Here is a 22431-nt window from a genome sequence, read left to right as displayed (position 1 = left end):
AGCCCCGGCTCCGACAGTCTCGGTCATTGTGTCCTTGGGCGAGACACTTCACCTGTTGCCTACTGGTGGTGGTCAGAGGGCCCGGTGGCGCCAGTGTCCGGCAGCCTCGCCTCTGTTAGTGCGGCTACATGTAGCTTGCCATCACCAGTGTGTGAATGTGTGTGTGAATGGGTGGATGATTGTGTATAGTGTAAAGCGCTTTGGGGTCCTTAGGACCAAGTAAAGCGCTATACAAATACAGACCATTTATCCAACCACTTCCTTCCAGCTGTAGATAAGTTGCTGTTCCAACAGACAACACCACAGAAGATGGATGATGCCACCAAAGAGTCAAAAAAGTTCTTCAGGAGCACACCCTGCACTCTAAGAGATCTCAGTTTTCTCAGCAGGTAGTCTGCTCTGACTGTTCCAGTAAAGAGTATCCACGTTGTGACACCAGTCCAGATTATTGTTCAGGTAGGGGTACACCCAGGTACTTATAAGAGTCCATTATCTCAATGCTAGTTCCCTGGATGTTCACTAGTGTTGGTGTGGTTGATCTGAAACCCATCATCAGCTCCTTGGTTTTCCCTACATTGATCAGTAGATGATTCTGCTGGCACCAGGCCACTGTCTGTACTCTGGGTCATCCTCAACTTTGATGAGGCCTGCTATGGCAGAGTCATTAGAGAACTTTGGTAGATTTCAGCATGAGTAGTTGATGGAGGGGGGAAAGCAGCAAGTAATTATACTGATATTGTTTTGTTTACACTCTTGTGAAAAAAGTGTAAATAATTGTAATAATAGTAATAGTTATAATAATTGTAATCTTTTGTTTTAGTTGTTCATTCAAATCCGCTAAATGAACAGAAACTATTATGAGAATATTTGATGGCTTTTATTTTTGAAAACAAAACCGGAAGTCGTCACAGCTCGTTTCACACACCCTGCGTGCATGTGCCAAGCATCGGCATAAACCTGTAGCTTTAAGAGGAGGGGGCGTGTCTTTTCTAGGGCTGTCCCTTTATTTGAATATACAGTAGTTAAGCGGGGCTGGCGTATGGTTGCGTCGCATGTTTTTCTCTTTTCTGAGAGAAGCACCAGCGTGACGTGGGTTTTTTTTATTCGGCGGAAATACTCATGACCTATGTCTCTTTAACATTTGAATGATATCATCCAGCTAGGAAGGCGTCTTCTCCGCCGCATGCAGAAACAGAGCAGTGGAGAGGAACTGCTCGCAACCAGAAATATGGACTTGCACATATTGGACCACAGGCTGAGGGTCACCAGTATATCCAAGAATGGTCTGGTGAATTTCACACACCCACTGATAAAGCTGATATTTCTCCGGAACAGGACACGGTAAGGAGATTCGTTGATCGGGCCAGATGGTCATGTCGCTTTGCTTTACGAAACAGCTTTGGTAATCCAGTACGGATATATGAGATAACCTACAGCGCCTCTTCATTCACTGGGTGGCCGAGCTATTACTGGGTGATTTGCCTGCACATGCTTTGCCTCCATGAATCATTCACAACAGTGCATGTAGATGTAAAGAATTGCAGTAGCTTTTGTTTTTAGACATTCTGTTTTATAGTTGCATTTGCACAAAAATCTGCAGCATTTAAACGGAATTTTTGTGCCCTGCATACCTTTAATACGCGATTCTTCCAGTGGGCACAAAATCAGCTTTAATCAAACTACTTCAGAAGCGTGCAGTACCGTTGTGTATTTTGGTTGGATCCCGTCTCTCCGAAACAAACTTAATACATGACATCCTGCGCTCGAAACCAACGTTCAGCCTGCAAATTTTTCTCATCTCACCCAGGCATTAGTACCAGTTTTCAGCTAATCCCTGGATATCCCTCCATTGTTATGCAATTGTTTATTCTTGCGGCTGGCCCACATATAAACGACCAAAAGAAGAGATCGGCATCTGTCTTCAGACCACCATGATATAGGCCGTGCGGGGTTCAGCTGCAGCTCTCGTGTTGAGTAACAAAGAACCTGTAAACGACTGTCTAGAAAGCGCTTCCTTATGTCATCGCCTTAGTGGATTCTGAAGTCTGTACATCACACCATACTCTGAAAGGTTCTTATGATGTACCTTATTTTGGCTTCCTCTTAAAAAGAGAGCAACGTTTTCATTATTTGGGGCAGATGGGCAGTAAAAGTGCATCCTTACAAGACCATAGAGAAGTTACATCTAACATAAATCCATATGTCAAATGCATCTCTGTACATGCTCGATTGATTTCATCTGTACTTGGTTGAGTATTGGGTAATGGAATAAGTTTGACATGTTCAAACTAGACACACTGTGTCATGATGACTTATTCTACAGTACTGTAGAAAGTAAATAACATGTCTCTGTGAATAATCATAGATGTGTGGGATTTGTGTGAGGAAGGCATTGGGCAACCGGTTAACAAGAAAATCCATATAAATATATAGTTACTTTTAAAAACTCACTTGAAAGGTATAAACATTTTTTGAACAGGTTTAGTGAAGCATTCAGTATATGTTTAAAAAGTAGGCGAAGCACTGAATAAACCAGAAAGGGCATTTTGATCATGCTTTGGAGTTATGTCACCATTGTTTTTCCTGTTTCTTTTTCCATGAGCAAGAGGGATTTTTTATTTTTTCCACCTTTTGGTCAAATACTAGGTGATGCGGAATGGGGAGTGGTGGTGAAGTTTGTTTTTAGTTGCTTGATTTCAATCGGGGAGCAAAAACAAGCCTGATTGCTCCGGGACACTTTTAGCCATCTCCCTTTTTCAGGCCTCTGCTATTCATTTGTGAACAACTCCCTGTGCAAAGCGATTTGAACGCAGCTCTGAGCAGAATTTTAAGGAGGTAATCACATGTGGCATAGTGGATTTTTCTTCAGCGTCCATTCGCGTTGGAGCTTACTATGTCTATAGTGCAGAGGCTAAAAGTAGTGAAAGGAACACTTTTGCCTTGTCTACAAAAAAATATTCATATGACGGAATAAAGTTTGCACTATTAGCTACAATATTACTCTGTAAATGTCAGTGTCATTACCAACTTAAACATAAATGTCAAATACTCTGTTTTGCAGAATATAAAATATCAAAGTTATCAGTGAATTCTCCTAGAATGGCTGAAAAAATGTGCACCTTGAGCTTCTAAGCCATTCTAGTCTTATTAGTATTCTGGTTTTGTCTTTAGTAGTTGTTTACACTTTGTAGGTAGAGTAATAAACAAAGCTCAGCATCAGCTCAATATATTGTTCTTCCTGAATTGTGGATGTAGCCCCGCAGGCTCCACACCGTCCTCCTTTCTTCTCTTTGGCGGCTAACTAACAAGAGCATGGGTTGGAACAATACTTCAGCCGAGCCAGAAACCCGGTTGGGAGTTTTCCACTTGTCTGCTTCAGTGATCCGTCAAGGCTGGGGCTCCCGCTCCTCCTGTTTACAGAGGACTTCCCACACCCCGTACCCACCCGCCTTTATGAAACTGGGGGGGGGGAGCCCGAGAGAAAACTAGGAATCTTGTTTTCATAAGTTGCTAAGGTAGTAGACAACTTGTCGTGCTGTGATCATAGGACTTGAGTCGCTTGAGGCTCATTCCTCCCCCTTGAGCATCAGTTTTCTGTGTGCTTATCATGTTTTTTCAGCTGGAGCATCAGTTGCAGGCCCAGTGCCGTCACCAGCCCTCACTCCCTAAGTGCTGCTACCACCCGTTGTTTTGTGCAGCTGGATCAAAGTCCAACCTCTTGTGTGCTTGGTTTTCATCTTCCCCACTTGGCCGCTCCCTCGCTACCCGTTGCTTCCTCATCTCTTCTAGTTATTTTCATCTCCTTCTCTCAGTGTTCCTTCTACTTCAACAGAAGCTTATTTTTCCAACCCATGTTACTGGATGCTGTACGAAACATGTTTGGGGCACTGACTTTGCTTTGCCACTGTAGATTCTTTGCCTGAATCTACAGTGGCAAGCCTGCAAATGGATCTGTGCCACTGGTGTCCACCAAGTTATGAACAGCAATAACTCTTTTTGTTGAGCAGATTTATTCTTTGAAGGAAGCTGAAAGAAAATATACTTTTTCTACAACAGTAGACGTCAAATTGGATCTTCCTTTTGACTTCATAAGAGGTCCTTGGCTGTACTGACTGCAGTTCTGCAGTCTTCATGTGACCGCAAAAACAATGCAGTGCAAATGGTTTTCCAGCTTTCTTCTTAGTGCATTATAATGCATAGATGTATAGGTGAAACATCTGTCTTGCATGTACTTTGCAAACAGGAAACCAAATATGCACACTTGTTTCACAGATAGTTCCCTCAAACTGTCAGAATGTTGCTGAGCTGTGGCTTACTTGGATGTACAAAGTCAGTCTTCACCCTCTGCTCCAAACGACACAGCACATTCATTTGTGCACTAAACGTTGCCGTTTTTACTTGCAGGAAAGCTGCTTGACATACACTAGCTGCAGGAAACTGCTTGCTAGGGAAGGTGAGGGGTCAACAGGAAATGAGAGATGTATTGTAACACAATTGGCTGGCTGAGCTTGCTAGCAAAGCCGGTAGTTACTGTTAACAGCATTCTCTCTGCCTCTCTTTGTCTATGTGGCGTGATTGTCCCATTTCATGCCAGGGATTACTTTTTGCTGACTCAGGAGTTAGACTGTCTCTCTCAGGTTTTGGCTGTAGTAGTCTAAGCTGACTGATAAGCAGAGGAAGAGGAATGTATCTTCAGCGACATTGTAAGAATACAGGAAAATCGCACTTCCTTGTTAGGGTTTCAAATGAAACAAAGAGATCTTCGATTTAGAAACTGCTTTTAGGTTCTCCATCACTAAAAATAAAAACACTCGCTAATGAGGCCCCTGCTATAGCCTGACTTCTTTCTGGCAAAACGTGTTTATTATCCCCCATTGTTAATCCACCAGTTATTAGCAGATATCTCCCTTTTAAGGGTATAAGTATTAACTAGTTCTAGCTAAAATCTGGTTCCATAATTGCCAGTCCATCTAAATCATATGCTTTCAAGCTTATCAAATCCTTTCAGTGCTGCTTTTCTGACACTTGCAGAGGAGCACAAAATAATGACATCTGACCTGTGGCAGTGGAATTTGCACACCTGAAGTTTTTTTGTTTTTTGTTTTTTTTTAGGTCATTGATCAGTTGCTTTGGTCTGCCATTTGCTTTTGTTGTTTTGTTTTTTCAACACAGGACATTAAATAGGGACCAAATATTGACTTTAAAAAATCAGTGTTATGAAGAAGAATCAGTAAAAATATTGGTGTTTAATGAAATTCCAGAAATATCAACCCCTAATCCTTTGTTGCTTTGTATACTCATAGGGCACTTCATTGGGTGTACCTCTTTGTCCCTTTTGCCTTCAGAACTGCTGGAAGCATTCCTCAGATTTGTGTCCATATTGTGACATGATAACATCATACAGTTGCTGCAGATTTGCTAGCTGTACATCCATGATGTGAACTTCCTGTTCTACCACATTCCAGAGCACTCTGTTGCATTGAGATCTGGTGAACGTGGAGGCCATTTGATTACAGTGACTTCAGTTTTCAAGAAACGAGTCTGAAATTATTTGAGCTTTGGTGGTCATAGAAGGATGGACATGATGAGCAACAATATTTAGGTAGGCTGTGGTTTTTAAATGATGTTCAGTTGGTAGTAGAGGGGCCCAAAGGGTGCCAAGAAAACACTCTCCACACCATTACACCAACATCATGAGCCTGAATTGTTGATAAAAGGCAGGATGAATCCATGCTTTCATGTTGTTTACACCAAATTATGCCATTATTTATCCAAAGAACTACCACTCACTGGATATCTTCTTTTTTTTTTTTTTTTTTCTGGGAGAGAGCGTTGTGGGAAAATTCCTGTAGATCAGCAGTTTCTGAAATATTCACATTTAAAATCCCATAAATCACCAATCTTATGCTCTGTTTGAACTTGATGACATTGCTAAATACATACACTTACTACCAAATTATTGGCTAATTAGACATTTGTGTTGATTAGCAATTGAAAAGGTGTACCTAATAAAATGGTTGGTAAATATATATGCCAAGATTTGACTCTTCAGTATGAAGTTTCAAGTTTATCTATAGCAGCCTAGAAGACAGTGTTTACTATCACATTGCATTCTGTGAGACAAACATCATCAGCTGAGCTTTGAAGGACAGAGCCAGGCTACCTGTGTTTCCATCCCCAAGTCAAGCTTGACTTCAGAAATGTTTGATTGTAAGTGTTAGAAGCCCTCCAGTCCAGAATGGCACCAGATATGAAACAAAATGACAACAGTTTAAACTCAACACATCAGCAGTGTGAACTGTGGCTGTTTTTCTTTTTAAAGAAGTGCAAATCTTAAGTCTAGCCTGGCCAGTGAAAAACGAAACCCTGCTTTGTTTTGTCAAAGTTCATATTAATGTTTAAGTAGACAATAGACAGAGTTATGCACAGATCAGTTCTATCAGCTTCCCTTTGTATTCTTTACTTGTATGTTCTTTGAGAACGTACCAGATTGTTGAGTTTTTTTTCCTTTGTCAAACCACACAAAATCCTATTGGCCTAGTGTTTTTTTTTTTTTTGTTTGTTTGTTTGTTTTTTCACAGAGACACCATTCAGTAGGACTGAACATGAGCCACTGAGTCTGCCTTTTTACAACAAATAGCTCAAAGCTTGGTGAAGAGATTACAATAAATTGTCATCAATGTTCTGTCTTGTTTCATACCAGCTGCTCTTTTCTTCAAAAATTGTTAACCCTGTTGGGCTGTATCAGCAGGCAAAACGACACCGTTTTCAAACATTTAATGAAACTCACACTTTTTTTTTTTTTTTTTTAAAACAAGCTTCAAGAAGACCATAAAGATGTAAACTGTTGCCTATGGTTCATCCAGTTGTGAAAAACAGATTTAATTATAGATGTGTATAAACAATCTAGTGACTTTTATAAGCTCACATATCTCCTTTTAAACTGTGCTGCCCAGACATTATTTGAAAGGAGTGTTTGTCAGCCAAAGCAGTGCCCCAGTTTGGTATGTTTCCCCTCCATTTGCTATAGACAATGGAGTGATAGAAGCATAATATAGAGCTTTAGGCTTGTGATAATTAAAGGACATCCAGTCCTGAACCCCATGTACATATTGGTGAAAAATTCCATTTACTTGTTAAAGGAATATATTGAACCTCCTTTTGTTGGTTGCAAATGAATAACATGGCCTTTTTTCCTGTTTCTCTTTCCCCTATTGTCATCTCCTACTTTTCATTTTTTCTAATTTTGTGCCTCCTCTCCTGTTTCAGATGCAAGTTCTTTAGTCTGACTGAGACTCCAGAGAACTACACAGTTGTCCTTGACGAGGAAGGATTCAAAGGTATAATACCCTTGTTCATTTGCATTTCTATTTGGCAGGGGGTTATGTTTCCACATTTTAGTACCAACTGAACACTGTGTGCAGATATCGATAAATGTGTGCTATGTCTAATCTTTGTAGCATATCTGTTTGTCAGCCAGCCTTATCAGAAGAAAAAGAATCTACCAATAATGTAAAAATTTAGGAGAAAAAGAGGCAAAACGCACAGACACGGTCTGATAAACAATGTAAGGAAGCTACTGCCGATTCCAGTAAAAACACGATTTGGAATTAGTATGTATTCTTGAATTGGTCCACAACATAGGGCTGTGTTGTTTTAGCGGTCTAATGTTGCTTCCTTCCTTTCTTGTTCAGCCTCACAGATATCACACGGTAGAATGGTTGTAGACTTAAAACTGTGGAGATACAATGAGAAGAAAACAAGTCTTGTAAACTTAAATTATGTCAGTCGAGCAAAAAAAGTGTTTTTCGTGGCCTCCCAAAGAGCTTATGCAACTTTGCCATACTTCCAGTTTCACAGGAGATGATCTAATTTATCTCTGATATCAGTGAAGGAAAGAAGGACTGACAGTATAAAGCATCACTAAAGTGCTTTAAACTCCCTGCCACATCTTAACAATACATTCATATAGAACTTTATTCTACTCACTTTAAGCACTTTATCAACCCGACAGCCACGGCCAATTTAGATTTACCAGTGAACCTTACATGCACGTCTTTAGGATGTGGAAGGAAGCAGGAGTACCCAGAGGAAAACCCACAAAGGAACCCAGCCAGGGTTCAAACCAGAGACTTTCTTGATGTGAGGCGACAGTGCTAACCACTCCACCACATAAGGCTGTTGTCTTTGTGCAGAGTATAATCTGTTGCATACACGGACAGGTAGTCCATGGACGAGTCGTCGTTTGGTTTGCCTAGATGCCTGCACAGAGCCTCACACTTACCATCTGATGATGAAATGCACAGCACCACATAACCTACAGTGGTCTAATGCAACTTTCCGGGGGAAAAAAGTTCAGCTTATTTTGCTGAACTTAGTAGAAGAAGTAGAATCTTGTGTAAAAAGTAAAATAAATTGTTAGAGCAATTAAAAAAGGAAACGCAGCAATGAACTTTTCCAGACATCACGCAGAGAAGGTGTGTGTGACAGCACCTGCTGCCATCTCTAGTACAAAGTCTTTGTAATGTCAGAACGAGCCCGTGTGAATCTGTGAATAGACCAGTTGTCCAGAGAGTTCAGTGCAAGCGAATGGACGTCATGTGTCCTGCCTCTTACATGCTCTACCTAGGCACCACCTCTCAGCTAAACCATGTGAAGTGTTTCAAGTAGTGAAAACAAAATCTCCCATTGTGTTCTACTTGTGAGAAAATCCAACTTTAGACAATGCCTGGACCCGATTATCGCAACATTGTTGAAGTTCATTTGGAAAAACAACTTTCTGATCCCATCCAGTGCTTTTGCTGCCATTTTTGTCTCGTCCTTTAACACAAATGTAGTTGTTAAAGGCATGTACCGCCTCGGGGTTCTCCATTACTCTCCTCTCTTGCTCTCCTTCTGACGGAAAACCTATTTTAAGAGGTTAAAGCTGGTGTAGTGAAGCCGCAAGGGGCTTCCTGTGACAAATTATGGCGACCAGAACATTGCTTCTTTTGAAGGGTATAAAGAAACAGAAAGGGGAATATTCACTGCAGGAGGTAGACAACATTTAGTAATGTTCTACGTTGTGAAGGTTTCCCGAAGTTCAAATCAACGTGCATGTCAAAAAGTATTCATGGATGTGTTTTTGTTTTTTAAATGTTTATAAATAGTTTATGAAAGGTTTGGCATAAAAGATGAAAAGTTACAACATGCAATTCCCAAGCTTGTAACCTGAGTATCTCTGCCTAAGCTGTTATTGCACATGAACTCTGGGCAGTCAAGACATTGTATTCAGTTGCTTTTTGTCACAAAGCAGGTTTATGTAAGAGTGCTGCCTGGGTAAGGCGTGCCCACAGAGTTGCTGTGAATTCTTCTGACATTTAATGTTGCTATTACGTGGGCAGAACGTTGCAAGGACTGAAAGTAAAGACTACTTGGCGTATGATCTAACTGCATTGGATATATGTGATCTTGCATAAAGCTCATTGTGATAATGTTGAGAAAATTTCAGGGGTAGTGTGAATTTGTGAAAAATCTAGACTGTATATAAAAGATGGTTATAGCCGCCATGAAGGTGGGCTTTTTGTTGTTGTTGTTTTGGTTTTGGTTTTTTTATTCTCACTGTTGAAGCCCTTTGCATGATTGCCTCCACCTTCTTTTTGTTTTTTGCAGGGGGTTGTAATTATATTTGAACAACAGGATGAATTCCTTATGAGCTATTGCTAGTAAGCCTGGATGGGTGCATTGTGCAAACAGATGCCTGCTTTTTAGCATTAAGTAACATAAAAATATAAGGAAATACAGTTTTCCACTGGAGCAAACACTTATTAGATTGTCTATTAGACAGCTGATCATACGGCAAGCCATATTAATTTTGATATAAATGCAAAATAGCTTTAGAGAGTAAAACTTTTGGGCTGTAAAAATTGTGTGGGCCCCGCCTCAAGTGGCTACTACAGTTTTCGGCACTTCCACATTAGCCCCAGAGGTTGCCACTACCAGTTAAGTTACAGACATGCGTTGCGAGGGATCATCTATTTTAGCTTTGCCCCATAAAAGCACTGGTAGTAAGTCCCACTCTATGATCAAGCACTTGCTGTAGTGCTGCTCACATCTTATTTCACTGCTGGCCGTTTGCGGTGTAAATAGCGGGGACATGTTAGGTCTCTGTGGCAAAGGAAGAGAGAGCAGGTGGGAGAGAGAAAGTGTGGGTTCAGTGTAAAGAGCAGAAAAAGCAACAGGAAGTAATCTTTTAACACCGCCTCGTTTGCAGCCTCACAAAGATACAGATACATCAACAGCAGCAACATTTTAAGAATCCACTTTGCTGCACTTGATCCTAAAGTAGATTAAACTGCTACTGTTTGTGGAACTCATGACTGATCCTCTGAGAAGCTGTGCGGTTGCTCTATTAGAATTTTGAATATTTATCAAATGTAAAATATTTACACAACATGTACGCTCAGTGTGTTTTCAACGGCTATGCTGCCAGCTGCAACTTCTGAAAGTTTTGCACTTTTTTTTTTTTTTGCAGATTGAGCTTTATGAGAAAATTTGCTTGGTTTCCTATTAGTGTGACAGTGGCATCGTTATTATTTTCTTATAGATAAGTTCTTTTTTTTTTCTTTTTTTTTTTTTTTTGGTAAAACAAAAACATGGCAACAAATGTAAATGGAAGCCACCATGTTGGTAATTTTTAAACAGCATCTAGGCCTCTTAAGTCAAAGCACTTCCACAAAAGTAGGACAGATTTTCTTAAAAAGTGAATTATTAAAATCTGTGGCACCAAGGCAGTCCTGAGTTTTGAAATCTCTGCTTAAAAGTTCCAACACTGCATCCTATCAGTTCATCCCAACCCCAAATTTCTCAATCTACAGAAACCCCCCCTAGACTCGCCATGAAGGGAATACTGAAACATGCAACATTTTCACAGCCTGAGTAGTACATCAGCAGCATTTTAACAGTATTAATATGTAGTTGGGTCCTGCTGGACATTGAAATAAACACTAGCCAAGGGTATTCAATTAATATTAGCCTTTTTTTGTTTTCTTTTTTAATCTATCCATCTTTTTGTTTTTTGCTTACCAATCATCTTTACTCTTATTTCTACCCTTAGAGCTGCGGCCCTCTGAGCACCTCCAGGTAGAGAGCGCCATCTGGCTGCCACTCAACGTGGTCTCTAATGGCAGTGCCTCCAGCAGCTCTCAGGCTGTTGGCGTGACTAAGATTGCCAAGTCGGTCATTGCACCCCTTGCCCAGCAGCATGTCTCTGTTTTCATGCTCTCCACTTATCAGACTGACTTCATCCTGGTAAGCACCATCTATTTAAATCTGCAAACATTTTTTTTATCCATTTTTATTCTGCTTGATTACACTCCAGTCTTATTAGCTTCCACATCGTGTTTAATTAGCCACTCTAAACTATTCACGGTTGTATAATTTGGATCAATTTTTTTACATTCTAAATACAATTTTAAATGCATTTTTTTTTTAAAGTCACCCTGCAATTATGCACTGAAACCTTTTGCTACTACTGAGTTTTGCCAGATAAAAGAAGCCTGTGTTTGCATTTTGTCCATTCACCAATTTGGCAGTTAAGGGATTAATCCTCAACAGTGCTGAGGACACTAAAAAGTTACATATTAGATGTGAAAAGTGTGAAGTGGGCACAAATACATAACACCTTGACAGATGTTTGTGTCAGCAAGTATATTAATGTCTCACATGCTGCTTGAGCTCAGGTATTTCCTTAAAGTGAGCGAGTGTAGTATCCTGAAACAGCATGACATTATAGACAAATGAAATGCTTATGGAGGAGGTGTTGCATATGTTTAATCGATAAGCTGTCTTACTAGTGATGTTTATTTTCAACAATTTCTTTGTTGTGTAGGTGAAAGAGAAAGACCTGTCTGTGGTCGTCAGCACACTAGAGGAGGAGTTCAATATCTATAAGGAGGAGGGAGGAGAGTCTGTTCCTGTGCATTGTCAGGATGTTTCCAACGGCCTCCACAAGAACGGCAGAGAAGGTACAGGTCACAGGGCTATTTAGTATGGATTTATTCATTGATCCAATTTGTCTCAGAGGAAGTACGGACATTAAAATGCCAGAGCACCACGTTCACTAAGGCCGGTGTCATCAGGTGACTGTTTTACAGTCCAGGTCACAAATCATTAAACGACAACTGAAGAATGATTTTATCTATGGAAAAGTACTTAAAAGCAGTTTTTTTTTGTTTTGTTTTTTTCATTCCACAAGCATCTTATTTTAGAAAAGTCTAACACATGCAGTAGTGAGTATGTAACGCTAAGTATTTAGGACTAAATGATGACTTGAAGAAGAAGTTCTTTTATTGGGCCAGATTTGTGTTTGCAATGTCTTGTACATATATTGAATATGGGGAAGGGAAATGGAACCACAAGCATAATGTCTTATTTTAGCAGTGCTGTGATTTTCTGTGCAAGAGTCCTAAGATCCTTTTTTGGTCCTTTTCTTTTAAAGTTCACTTTTAAGGTATTCCTCCTTAGGGTCCAGCTTCATACAAGGGGGAAATATGTCCGTAATCCAAAGACGGCTAAGTGGGGGAAAAGAAAGAATGGTCCTACCGGCTCGCCACTTCAATATGAAGAAGATCAATTCAAAGAGGGAAAAAAAAACCTGACCTGTAGGTCAGAAAAATGTCCATTAGCACATCAAGTTCAATTCAGTTTACCGGTAAAAAAAAAAATGCTCTTCTGCAAGTCTAGGTAACAATGCAAATCATCATCAATCAATGTAAAACAGTTAAATCATTAATCATCTTGGCTACGTAGCTTAATCTATACATTCCAGTAGCGTTCGCTACAAACAATACAAAAACAACAATAAAGAAAAACAACTGTCTAACAGACAGCATAGCCGAATTCAAGGCAACACATAACAATAATCTTTCAATCGCACTTTGTTTCAAAGTAAGCCCATTAACATGCTTAAGTAAATAAAAGTGTTCAAAAACAGCGGTTTTTGAACCGGAGTTCTGCTTGCGGTGGGAGCGCTGCCGCAAAGTCATTTTTTAATCGCGAAAACGATCGGCTGGTTACTTACAACCAAAGGTTGAAAGATATTAAGGACACTTACCGCTGAGTTTAAAGTTTAAAGATGAATTGAGGGGAGAAAACGCTTTGTTTTCCAATACCGTTCTAAATGCCATAAGCTCACAGCCACAGCAGGAGTCGAACCCGGAAGTATCCCTCCACAGCCGGTTTTCAGAGTTGCCGCGACATGGAAGGAGCCAATCAGAAGAGGGACCTCAAATCAGCTGACGTGGGTCATGTGACAGGGAGTAGTTGATATGGGTTACAAGTACACTGCAAATATTGTAGCAGCTTCTGCTGTGAGTGGTCTTGCATTCTCAGACTAACATTTGTGCAACCTTACACAACTCAATTTGAATGTAAGGCAGCCATGTGAGCCCATGCAAAGTCATTATTGATGCAGCCGTGTCAGCGCTGGCATCACTGCTGTTCTTTGATATTTTATAACTCAGCAGTGCTGCCACGATGCTGTACTGAAGAAAGAGAAAATGCTACAGAGAGAAGCGAAGTCATGATTGAAAAGACAGCAACCAACTGGGACTTACAGCGCTGTGCAAAAGCCTTGACTAACCCTCATTTCCTTATATTTTGCTAGGAAAATGTGAAGTATGTGCAGTGATTTATTAAAACATGCACAGTATTTTAGGCAAAAACAGAGTTTGTACAATATGAATGAGCTTGAAGGTCAATATACACGTAGAAGCTGAAAAGCTACCACATTATTATTATTTTTTTACTTTTGTTTTTAACAATAGAAAACAGTAACAGAGTAGATCCATAGATCAACAAAGATCCACTGATAAAATGATTTTTGTCTTAAAAGACAATTTATTCTCTAGAAAAATCTGAAAAACCTGTGCGCAATGCCCATTTGTAGTAGTTCCAATCCTTCCCATTTTTACGGCTAACACTGTGCTTGTTCTTGCAGCCATTCAGCCTACAGTTCACCCGGTTCTGATCCCAAAGAACCAGTTTTGTGTCATGTCCCTGGATCCCGATACACTGCCGTCCATTGCCACTACACTCATCGATGTTCTCTTTTATTCCAGCAGGTGACGTTTTGTTTTTGTTTTTAATCACTTCACTGCAATACCTGTTTTAAAGCACAAGGTGGCAGCAGAAGACTCAAAGTAGAGTTCAGTTCAGTCAGTTCAGGCTTTTTTTGTTTTTGTTTTATTGATGGTAATATGAATTTATTTCATTTTTTTCTTTGCAGCATTGCTTTGATTGTGTTTATATTACCATTAAAGTGAAAATTTATAAAGTATTTTTATTAATTTTAGGACACGCTTGAAATGAAAAAACACTTGTAGCATATTTTATACTAAATCTAGGCTGATAAAGACTGCTTTTATTCTGCATACATATGTTTGTTTAACATGTTTTCACGTATAATTCTCCTAAAGTAAGACCAACATTTTTATTTATGACTTGCTTTTTTGCTCTGTGCTTGACAACCGTAATAAATGTGTGGCTGATGCAGTTTGTTATTGTGGTGTCCTTATTAAAAATTTAAAAAATGTTACTGTCTTTCTGTCACATTTAATGTGTTTCCTCCTTTTCAGTCCTAAAGAGGACCCCCAGCCAAGTCCAAGCCAGGATTGTGTTAAATTCTTCTCCTTCTCCCTCATCGATGGATACATCTCACTGGTGATGGACACTGAGGCTCAGAGACAGTAAGCAATCTAAATTTCCCACACTCTTAATTTACTTCATGGTTCTTTGCTGGCATCTATGACTTTCTTGCTTACGATGTATGAACAGGTATAACCCCTCAGGTTCTCTGGCACGAGTTATTCCAAAGTTCTGGATTAAATCTTTAAGTCATATGTTTTTGCCACTGAACAGTCAGAGGACTTGAGAGCCGAGGTTATTAAAGTTGAATAAAACTAAAGTAAAGTCAAAACCATTTTAGCTAGCTAAAATAAAAATACACTTAAGAAAATGTTTCAACTAACTAAAATGCTTTTATGAAAATAGAAAAAAGACAAAATAAATAAAAATAGACAGGAATTGACCTTAGTTTTAGTTACTGTCAGTCTGGATAAATCTGCCAACATGGCCTGCCTGAGAAGCCTTTGTGAACATTTATTAGTGCTTGCTGATGTCTTCATGACTCTTAAGTCACCTGCCTTTATAAAGTGTTTGAATTGTTAAATCTATGACTTTCCAAAGTCTTTTAGGATTAAGTTCAGAGGTTTTAGGTTTCATTTTACAAATTGTCTAAATAATTTCATTACAGATCATGAAGGCAAAATATATTTTAGAGCCCTTTAAAAAGAAAAATCCTTATTTTAGTATATTTGTTGTTTAATCTTCGGGTGGCAGCAAGAGCATTCTCTGGCAAGAGACAAAGCTTAGTTCATGGTTCAGTCCCCCACATAAGTAAACCCACATAAGTAAACTCATGCTTGATGAATCCAGACATTTCAAACTGAGTCTTATTCTGGCTTATAAATTGCTCAAGTTGCTTCATGTCTGAAGTACTTTGAGCTGCACATGAATAGGTGCCACATAAAAAGTTTGCTTACTTGAGTGAGTGCACTGAAGGCTGCTTTGAGTTCATAGCAGGTTTTCTGTCTTCTTAATGTCTCAGGCACAACACAGCTCATGTTGTTTGACGCTGCTCTATTTGATCATTTTAATGCAGGCGTTTTAAGCCAAGTGTGGACAATTTAACCTCATTGAGTCCAAAAAAATATGAATATCAAACTGAACAGCAGTTGTTTTGATGTTTTCTCAGCTCACTGCATTGCTGCTTTTGCAGTATTTTATCTGGTGATTGCTACAGGATGTTTTTCCCCGCTACATTTCTGACGTAACAAATCAGCGTTTGATTTGTGTGCTCCAGGTTTCCGGCCGATCTTCTCTTTACCAGCTCTTCCGGGGAGCTGTGGAGAATGGTTCGCATAGGAGGACAACCGCTGGGTTTCGGTACGATATTTTACTCATTCACCAAATGTTTCAAAATCAGCCATATGTGTTATCAAGAGGTAACTCTATGCATTTGGCTGTATCCGTCTTCACTTATCTCGACAACCGCAGATCTAGTCCACTTCCGATTTGGCAGGTAAGTAATTAGGAACTTGGTGATTGGTGGAAGTAAAGACTACTATGCTATCACACTTTCACAGCGACTTGTAGTTTGCCTGTCAGGCAGTTGGATAAATGTAATATAATATAAATTATACCTATGGGAAAAAACCCTGCCTTTAATTGTCCCCAAACGGATGTTTTACTGTGCTGACCAAATTAGCATACCTGATGGTTGAAGCCACTTTTACTTATCAGGTTTTTAAATGCTTAACAGACTTATGATTGATTTGATTTACCATAATCTTTGTCACCAAAAACTTGTTCTGTCAACAGGAGAATGAAATGAGCAGGCAACACTGTGCTCATTAAATTTACAAACAGCTGAACCCTCATTATTATTTTTTATTTCGCTTTATTATGATTGTGCTGCTTATTCTCCTTCTCTCGTTATGTTTCATAGATGAATGTGGTATAGTTGCCCAGATATCGCAGCCTCTCGCCGACAGTGACATCTCTGCCTATTACATAAGCACCTTCAGCTTTGACCATGCTCTGGTGAGTCCAGCATTTTGATCACCTTAAATTATGAACAGTCTCAATCTGACATGTCATGGGTTATGCAAATAAATCGAACAGATCACATTTGTGATTAATAGATAAATACGCCACACAAGCTTAGCAAAAGTATAACGTGTTATGACGCAACTAGGGAAATGTAATGTGTATACTGGAGGTTTAACTTATTCTGTTATTAGACGACAGCATGGAGGTCAAAAGATTAATGTGATTGGGTAACATCCTGAAGAGAAATCGAATCAGCAAATCAGTGGAAATGCAAATCACTTCTTGTCAGAGTTAAGATTAAGATTAAGCATAAAAACAGGATGCAGATGTTTGCCTTTCGAGTTGAAGTCACAAACTTTGTGTTCAGTCAGTCATATATGCTGCTAGTAATTCGATCATATAGATTCAACTAAGTCTATAATGTGAATCGTTATTCAGGCTATGGACCACGATTCCATCTTAAAAGACTATTGTAGGGTCAGATCCCAAACCCTATAGGCTAGGCTGCTACACTTTTTGCTTTGGATGCTTAAAAAAAGTGAAACTTAACTCAGTTTTATATCTCAGTATCATTTTTATTGTCTAAAGACTTCAGGTTTGGATCTGTGTCTTTATGCACAGATAAAAACCAAGTGTTGGTCACATAAATGTCATTCGTGGAAGCATTACTCAGCATGCTTAAACTGGTTGACTCACTTAAAGGATATTTTGTGCAGTATATTTTTGGATATTTAACATTTAAGTGAAATTTATAGAGGTAAGTCCTATATTACACTCTCAAAGCAAGTTTGTTTTTCTTTCCTCCACAGTTTATTTTAAATTCAATGTACCGGTACATGTAAGGTTACCTGTCCCTTACTCAGTCTGCCGTATTAGCCTCCACACACCTGAACCTTACCAAGATGAAGGTGATGGTAGCTAAATTGACTCCAAATACGATGCTGAAACTCTGTACTTTCCATGTGGTTTGATAGCACATCAAAATTTGACGTGTCTTCAAAGGTTCATTTTGATATGTACATTATCGTGCCTGTCAAAAATCGGTTGCATTGAAATTGTGTATGTGCCAGCTTGGTAAGCAAGTTATCTGCATTATCTTGAAAATTACTAAGAAAGCTTTATCTGGCTCATTTGTTGCCATTTCCGAGAAACCTCCCTGTGAATCAACAAAACCAAGTTTCCCCTCTACATTTAGGCAAGAAATGCTTTTTCTCATGGTGTCTGTAAAGTGAGTAGAGAGATCTGAGGTAAACCACGTATGATATTGCATTTCTCTACTGCAATATTAGACTTCTTATCTGCAGCTATAATCCAAATAAAAAAAGTAGCTGTCTTGTATAAAATGTAAATGAAATGATTTGAAAACCTTAAGAATCTTTGAGAACAGTACAATAATATAATAATAAAATTATACACCAATGCAGCGCCCGGGGAGCAGTGTGTAGGGACGGTACCTTGCTCAAGGGTACCTCAGGGTAGCCGTTCAGTGGAGTCGAACCCCCGACCTTCCGATCATGGGGCAACCACTCTACCTACTGAGCTATCCCTGCCCCTTGTGTGACAACAAAGTGTTGTTTTTAATTTAATGAAATATGGTGAAAGGCCAAATATCAAACAACTAGTTAAATTGATTAGTAACATGACTGGGTATTTAAAAAATAAATACATAAACTGACTCAGTCTTTCCAGACTAAAGATGTGGAGAGGCCCCCTACTCTGTAGAAGACTGCATAGGTGAATAATTCACCAATGAAATAAATAGTTCTCAACTATTTATTTTAGTTAAAATCCTTAAAAATAAAGGTATTGAAGAGGTGCAATCTTTGGGTGCTTAAGCAGCACAGCAATTAAAACCGACAAGATCTGGTTCTGGAAACCAGGACGTCGGGGATGGGCAACTCCAGGCTTCAAGGGCTGCTGTCCTACAGGTTTTAGATGTGTCCTTGATCCAAGACAGCTGATTTTAAATGGCTAAATGACCTCCTCAACATGTCTCGAAGTTCTCCAGAGGCCTGGTAATGAACTAATCATTTGATTCAGGTGTGTTGACCCAGGGTGATGACTAATACCTGCCGGACACAGGCCTTTGGGACCTGGAGTTACCCACCCCTGCAATACATGGATTAGAAAAATGTAAAAAAAAAAAATCTCATACCTCCCACAAACACAGGATCAAATTTAAAGAATGGCAAAGAAAAATGCAGCGATCTTGAGCTAATTTTCATTTAGACACGTTGTCTAAGGAGCTTGGAAAGAAAAGTGTCCGGACTTCTTTAAGTTGCTTGAAGTTTCACCTCTCATCCGAGAAGCTTCTTCAGTTCAAAAGGGTCAACTATGCGAGTGTACACCCCCCCCCCCCCCCCCCAAACAGGCACAATCGACGTCCTAATGATCCTCTACCTAATCACATGAGCCAAGGTGTGAAAACTGGTGTAGGTCATAGTCAGTCAAGGCTTCGCGCAAACTCATTTTGAAACTAGTGTGTGGTCCGTGTGTGTGGGCTTCCAGTAAACTTCAGGGTTGACGTTTCCATTCTCTTCAATGCCCGCGGCACAGTCCAGGAATGGCAAACAAAAACAACAACAACAAACTTTATTTATAGAGCACATTTAAAAACCAGCGGTATACCAAAGTGCTTAACATAAGAGACAGAGAAGTAACACGAATATTATAAGGCCTTAGCAAAGTATCAAATATACCCACAGGTCAATGCCACTAATACACAGGGGTAATATAAAATGCATATCAAAATAAAAACATAATAAAAGCACAAGCCATAAAAAAAATATGTATAAGGAAAAATAGAGTAAGTCTAAGAGTCAGGTGCGAGCATTAACAAGCAGGAAAGGCGAGATTAAAAAAAAAATAGGTTTTTAACCGTGATTTAAAAGATTGGATGGAATTGGACGCCCGGATCACAATCGGAAGGTTATTCCACAACTCTGGTGCAGCCAGGGCAAAGGCCCGGTCACCTCTAGACTTCAGCCGAGATCTAGGCTGCACCATCTTAATGCTCTGGCAGGAACATACGATTTAAGGAATTCCTTAAGGTAGCTCGGTGCTGTGTTGTTGGTAATTTTAAATGTAAGCAGCAGTATTTTAAATTGGATGCGGTATTTTATGGGTAGCCAATGCAGGTCAGCTACAGTTATCCTTTGTCTTCCCTGGTGACCTTTGTTTTTATCCACAGTGTTTATATGAGCAGTGAAGGATTCAACTTCTTGGGTTTTGAAGAAGACACTTTACAATCCCTTTATTCTGTTCTTATTTATGGTATGATTTATACAGTGTCCCATCTCTTTATGAAACAGGGTTATAAATTTTAAATATTTGTACAATGTTTCAATATAACATGGATGGGTGTATGGATGACGGGAGTAATAACCAAAGTCTTAGTCACGGAACACTATTGCTTTCTGTTCTGTCACTGCAATCAGGTGCTATCTTTACTTGTGAACCATAACCACACTGTTCTGTTAATAGCAAAGTCTTGCAACTTTAAGAGAAAAAAAGTAACAAAAAAGTAACAAAAAACACTTCCTGTGACGTCACAATGACGTGTGCACTTCTGAGAAATTCTTTGCATTAGTAGATAATTGCAATCCTGGAATATTTTTCTGCTATGTCATCCAGTTGTAGTATTTGAGATGTATTTCTTGCCAATGGGCACCCGCAAACAGAGGGTGTTTTGATGGGGAGTGGGGTAATGCCATCGTTACATTTTTTTTATTTTAAGAATTTTTTATTTTTTTTTTACACTGATGAAAAGGATTGAAAGTCATGTTAAACAACACAGCAAGAGGTGCAGTGACTCTTTCACATTACTGTAGAGCAAAATCATTTTAATTCAACCACACTGGAGGGTTTTCGAACACGAGTGACCCGTTTAACGTCAAGCCAAAGTATCTGGTCATATTTAAGACTTTAGTAGGCCACTCCAAAGCCATTCAGAGTGGAGGTCCTGGTGCCTTTCAGATAGTTGTGTTCCTGCATGATTATCATTATGTATTATTAGCATTATCCCCTAATAAAGGAAATCATTTAAAACTGCACTTTGGATTTACTTGCGTTATTTTTGCATAATGTTGAAATGTGATTGAATCTGAAACAAGTGTGACAAACATCCAAAAACAATTAATCAGAGGGGTGTTTTCAAAGCACTGTACGTCAGTAGTCCGTGTGAAAGAACATGTGCATATGAGATGGTGGTAGGTCAGCACCTTTCAGTGAATTTATCACAGTCATTTTATCTTTAACTAAAGTAGATGGGCCAGTAAATGTCAATTGATTTCATGGAAGTTAATCATTGTGTAAGCTCAATGTTTTGGTATTAGGAACTGTAACTTTACTGTTTTGGTTGATTCTTAGCACTGTGATTAACCTTGTCTGCATCCATATTAGGCTAATTTAACTGTAATAAAACAGTTGTTACACTACCTGCCCAGCAGAAAACACTGTACAAAGTGAGTCCAGATTTTTTTTTTTTTAAATGAGATAACAGAAGCAACCACAGTATTTCCATCATGTCAGCTTTATAAGATTATAACACAATAAAGCTGTTCTTTAAGTTGCCAAGCAATAAATGTAATAATACGTATTTAAATTTTTTTTTCTAGGTCCCTGAAGAGGACATAGTCAGTGTGACAGACATGCTTCAGCACCAGAGGAACGAACCAGCCACCAGCTGATTTCTGAAGGACTGATAGTTGTTGATGATCTTGGCTCTTTATGTCCTCTTGCTCCAGTTCTAACAGCTAGAGGTGTCAGGCCAGCAGAGAAGGAGACTAACTCTGTGCCTAGATTAAGACTGCATTGCCAGAAGTATTAACTACTACAAATTTGCCATGAACACCGCAAGCGCTTTTCTGTGGTGCGTGCACACAGTTTGTATGCGAGGCCTCCTGTTATACCTGTCGAGGCAGGATGCACAGGATGAGCCTTAGGGGGTCCTCAAGCTGACAAATGCACATCACAGTACACAAACACTTGAAAACGGACACAACCACACTTTAGCATTCAGTTTCACAAGCTGAAAGTTGGGCTTGAGCGTGTATAATAGACATGTATGGTCAGAAGATGAATTGTTTTGCAGCATAGACCAGAATACACTCAACACACATCTTAGTCTTCCAGTGTGGTGTTATATTATAATATCATGTCAAAGCAACAGTTGTTTTGTTTGTGGGGGAATTTTTTTTCTTCTTTTTTCATTTAAAGACCATTTGCAAGTATTGCTGTTTTCATTTGTGTTCAACTGGAAGTGTGTAGCTTGAAACGCAACGCGGTGACAAACAATCGTTTGTAATTATCATGCAAAAAATTTTTGGTTTTGACAACAGAGCTCACTTGTTCTGGTTTGAGAAGAAATATGTTGATTCTTGTGTCAAAACTACCACAATCTCTGTAGGGGGCGACCATTTCTCCTTTTTTAAATAAATAAATAAATAATGGGTCAGCATTTCTTAACCTGAGGTCAATAACACTATGTCTTATTTTTTGTTTTTTTTGTTTTTTTTGCACAATAAACTTTGTATCTAGCTATTATCACTTAGATCGTTTTTCGGTGGTACAAATGCATTTTATACAATTTGAAGTAAAATTCTTTTTGTGCTGCTTCAGTTAATAAAAGTTCTTTAAAATAAGTTCCATGTTGGCTTTGGTGTAAGTCATTCCAACAAGTACTGACAACAAATGTTGCTGTCATTTGTCCTACATGATGCAACTGGGCCTGTATTAAGTAGCTTTGATAATAGTTATTTATGGGAGGGGGGTTTCTTTTTG

The 22431-nt window shown here is 39.2% G+C and overlaps 1 protein-coding gene across 1 annotated transcript; it reads left to right on the top strand.

The window, feature by feature from the left end:
* Positions 1-887: 887 nt before the first annotated feature.
* Positions 888-22292, top strand: castor1 (cytosolic arginine sensor for mTORC1 subunit 1). Its single transcript, XM_026187777.1, has 9 exons — positions 888-1341; positions 7270-7340; positions 11096-11289; positions 11870-12005; positions 13979-14102; positions 14616-14726; positions 15902-15984; positions 16547-16641; positions 21267-22292. The coding sequence occupies exons 1-9, from the start codon at positions 1184-1186 to the stop codon at positions 21336-21338; spliced, it is 1044 nt and encodes a 347-aa protein (XP_026043562.1). The 5' UTR covers positions 888-1183; the 3' UTR covers positions 21339-22292.
* The last annotated feature ends 139 nt before the right edge of the window (positions 22293-22431 follow it).

This window comes from Astatotilapia calliptera, chromosome 12 (genome assembly GCF_900246225.1).
Source record: "Astatotilapia calliptera chromosome 12, fAstCal1.2, whole genome shotgun sequence".
Lineage (NCBI taxonomy): Eukaryota > Metazoa > Chordata > Actinopteri > Cichliformes > Cichlidae > Astatotilapia > Astatotilapia calliptera.
This window is presented reverse-complemented; position numbering and strand designations above follow the sequence as displayed.